The sequence below is a fragment of the Ciona intestinalis genome, unplaced genomic scaffold (assembly GCF_000224145.3).
Source record: "Ciona intestinalis unplaced genomic scaffold, KH HT000857.1, whole genome shotgun sequence".
Lineage (NCBI taxonomy): Eukaryota > Metazoa > Chordata > Ascidiacea > Phlebobranchia > Cionidae > Ciona > Ciona intestinalis.
In genome coordinates this window covers 1-4,029 of record NW_004191178.1, presented here as the reverse complement: position 1 = coordinate 4,029, position 4,029 = coordinate 1, and the positions used below count along the sequence as shown (strand labels likewise).

Genomic DNA, 4,029 nt, shown 5'->3' with positions numbered 1-4,029 from the left:
CGGAAATAACAGGAAGTCGCATGCGGTAGCATACAATTTAACACATAAGCAAAGCAATCGTTGTGAACTTATTCTCGTGAAAAATGATGTAATGAGACTCTGGTTCTCGTGCGGTGCCAACAAACGATGTTTTCTTGGCTTCTGTCCAGGCTCGGCCGGGAAGATGCTTTGTAATAATATATTACAATTTGCGTTGGTTCCAATTAACTGATAGCGTCACTCCTCGCTTTTATATTTGCACCATTTAATATTTACATAAAAATATACCTGCATTCAGAGTTTAAACTATTCTTGGTTGCTGGCTTAAAATAATTATGTCAGGATTTAAACAATTATACGAAATATAGAAGCACATAAACCACAATTGTTTTCTAAAATTTTAATAGTTTATCAAATGCATTATGACGTAATCATCGTTACATTTTTAATCCACGATAAATGTCATTTTAATAAATGTAATATCATTTTAAATTCACCGCATAAAGGTTCCTTGTGACATGGTTTGTGTCAAAATTAGTATAGTGGGTGTTAGGAAAATGCATTTTTTTAATGTTTGCACGAACCGTTTCGTCATTTTAACTATTCGCCGTGTTCTCGCAATGTAACCGATGCGGTTAAAATAGAGCGCACGTTTATGTCGTCAATAATTACGGAACAAAGAAACCAAAGAGTATATTGTCGGCCGAACGTAAGAAAGTTGATTTTAATATAAATAGGATTTATTTCTACTAAAAAAATCCGGACGTTTTTCGACGATCCGGACGGTGACATTATCACTGAAAAAGGGGTATTTTTACAATCCTGTGTTGTAATAATCATGATTGCGCAAATATAAGTCAAATTTTAACACATTTCTTTACGAATTAATGTTATCGTCGAAACATTATACACGCGTGCAGTAGTATAGTGAATTCCTAAATTGGCAGGAGTGCGTCGCACTCCCGCACGCCCGTACTCTACGCCAGTGGTTGTGTTCATCTACTTTATCGAGTAGACAATTACCATTTTTTGCCATGACCAACACCCAAATGGATACAATACAAATTTGTGCATAAAACTTTATAGAAAACAAACAATGTGAATCTGAATGAAGATGACGGAGATGACGACGATGATGATGACGAAGAAGCTCTTGACATGGAAAATTACGCAGAAATGTTGGAATCTGAGGATAAGGTGGGTGGAGACATGCATGCTGCCTTATATGTGTTAAGTTTTGAAAATGTTTGAGAATGGTGTGTTGTACATAAAAGATAAATTCCGTATGCAATATTACGCAAAATTTTAACTTGGTTTACAGAAACGCTTCATTATATAACATTTTTAAACAAGTGGGTTCATCATTGTGCAATATTCTACATTACTCATAAATGTCACGATCTACCTTTAAACACTGCATGATAATAGCTTTAATATTTGTTACTCTACAACCACAAATTTATTTCTGACTGGTTGGTTAAACAAAGGAGGTATAAAAACTGACAATATAATACCATTTTACAATGATCTAATTTGAGCGAATGTAAGTCAAATCTTACTATATTTGCTTTAAATGTGTGTAACAAAAGCACTTTCTCATATTTTACACCAGTGAATGTACTGTTTAATAGTGATGCAATAACATTTTGAAAGGATTGCAGATAATAATAGATCTGGCCAATAATCCGAATTAGGATGTATAGTCTAGATATTTTTATGTTTCACTTCTTAACTTACATTCTTTCTTGTTATATCTGCATTCAGTATATCTGCACCGAATTTCTGTAAAAGTTTTGCTTAAAGAGATTTGTTAAAAGTGTGTGAAATATGCTGCAGAAAACATAAAACAACACATTATTTTTATAAATTAAGTTGTTGTAAATATCTTTTATGTATGTTCAGGCCACAGTTGATCTTGTAGCTGTGAAAAAGGCGAATACATCATCTACCACTAACGAGGATGGTGGTATCATTCAAACTAGAACATATGATCTTCATATTACTTACGATAAATATTATCAAACTCCAAGGCTTTGGTTATCGGGCTATAATGAGGTAATGACAGAAAATTAAACCTAACTATATTTTACTTAACAATTTTGATTGTATGAACTCAATATGCTATTGTTTACAATCAAATTAGGTAATGGACTGTACCATATTGGTTAAAGTGCTCGCCGTAAAACTGATCTCTGTTTCAAACGCTACCATTTATTGCACATGGCCTTTAAAAAGAAAAGAACTTCCTAATATTGGGTTGCCCAGATTGGCAGATTGGCAAACTTATTACTTAGTAATAATACAAATTACAATAATCACTTTATTTGTCTCTTCGATTACGGCACCGAAGATAAAAAAAAATTTAAACGAAAAATACAGGATATAGTGACGAAACAACAATTGTTAAAACACGCTAGAGGTTAAAACATATTTAAATTTATTTGGAAAAAATAAGCTTGTTATTATTCTGTTTACTAGTTCTTCAAATTTTAACATTTTTTCTTTAGGATAGAAAACCATTATCAATGGTGGAGATGTATGAAGATATCAGTCAAGATCATGTGAATAAAACTGTTACTATTGAACCTCATCCCCACCTGCCACCTCCTAACATGTGCTCAGTTCATCCATGCAAGTAAGTACATAATGAATACTGAATAGTATGGCATTACAGTTCAAACTACTAAGTATGGCATTACAGTTCAAACTACTAAGTATGGCATTACAGTTCAAACTACTGAGTATGGCATTACAGTTCAAACTACTAAGTATGGCATTACAGTTCAAACTACTGAGTATTGCCTTACAGTCAAACTACTGAGTATATGGCATTACAGTTCAAACTACTGGGTATGGCATTACAGTTCAAACTACTAAGTATGGCATTACAGTTCAAACTACTGAGTATGGCATTACAGTTCAAACTACTAAGTATGGCATTACAGTTCAAACTACTGAGTATTGCCTTACAGTCAAACTACTGAGTATATGGCATTACAGTTCAAACTACTGAGTATGGCATTACAGTTTAAAGCAGCGGTTCCCAACCTTTTTGGTGCCGTGACCCTTTTATAACATTTGCCAAGTTGCGGTGACCCCAAGGATAAAATTACTTGGGTTGCTTTTGAAAGTTATGTAGGCTAGGCTACCTATGGTTGATGCCGGGAATTCAATAAAATCGCGACCTCAAGTCCAACTTTTGCTTAAATGCATTTCAGCAATCAGCAATTAAATTTTTATTTTCATGGTAAAGGCCTTTGTGACGTAATGAATTACCTAAAATCAAACGAGTACCCTAAATCCTGTAATTTTTCATGGCCGCTAAACTGCCGTTAAAATCTTGCTTTCCGAGCATATTTGCCATTATTAAACGAAAATCCTGTAATGAGGCCCAGGGTGTTCTAGTTTGTCGAGTACTCTAGTAAAATCGCGATGCGCTCTGTGATGAGCTGCCCATTGTTAGGAGTTAACTTTCTAAATTTCTAAACTAATGAAATTCTAAACTTCTTAGAAGGCCTCAGGTGACCCCAGGCAAATTGTCAGGCAACCCCAGTTGGGGTCGCGACCCACAGGTTGGGAACCGCTGGTTTAAAGGCAAGCTAGTATGACCATGTTAGTTAAACTGAGTAGTTTATCACTGTTGTACAGTAGCTAAATGCTGCTTAGCTAATACCATGGTCATGTTTCGGGAAACTCATTGGCAACCCTTAGGGGTTGTTTAAATTGTCATACATGAAGAAACAAATCACCTAAAATACAAATATAAAGTTGAATACATGGTAACTCGAAGGTAAAGACACCTGTGTTATTATAACGTATTATGGATCTTCCTCACAAACAAAGATAAATAAGATACATAAAAAACATAATCTTCTACCTGTGTTAAACTTGTTATGACTGTCTTCAAACCACACAAGATAAATAAGTTACATATAAACATATTTATATTAAAATAATCTTCTCCACCTTCTAGACATGCCGATGTGATGAAAAAGATAATGCAGACGGTTGAGGATGGTGGAGGGAAGCTAGAAGTTCACATGTATTTGT

General features: G+C 34.4%; 1 protein-coding gene across 1 annotated transcript; it reads left to right on the top strand.

Annotated features, from left to right (window-relative positions):
• Nucleotides 1-1,038: 1,038 nt before the first annotated feature.
• On the top strand, nucleotides 1,039-4,025 carry LOC101243041 (ubiquitin-like-conjugating enzyme ATG3; the record flags this gene model as incomplete). Its single annotated transcript, XM_004227424.2, has 4 exons — nucleotides 1,039-1,176; nucleotides 1,882-2,034; nucleotides 2,487-2,614; nucleotides 3,953-4,025. Coding segments are annotated over exons 1-4 (393 nt in total), but the record flags the coding sequence as incomplete, so codon positions are not given.
• Between the last annotated feature and the right edge of the window lie 4 nt (nucleotides 4,026-4,029).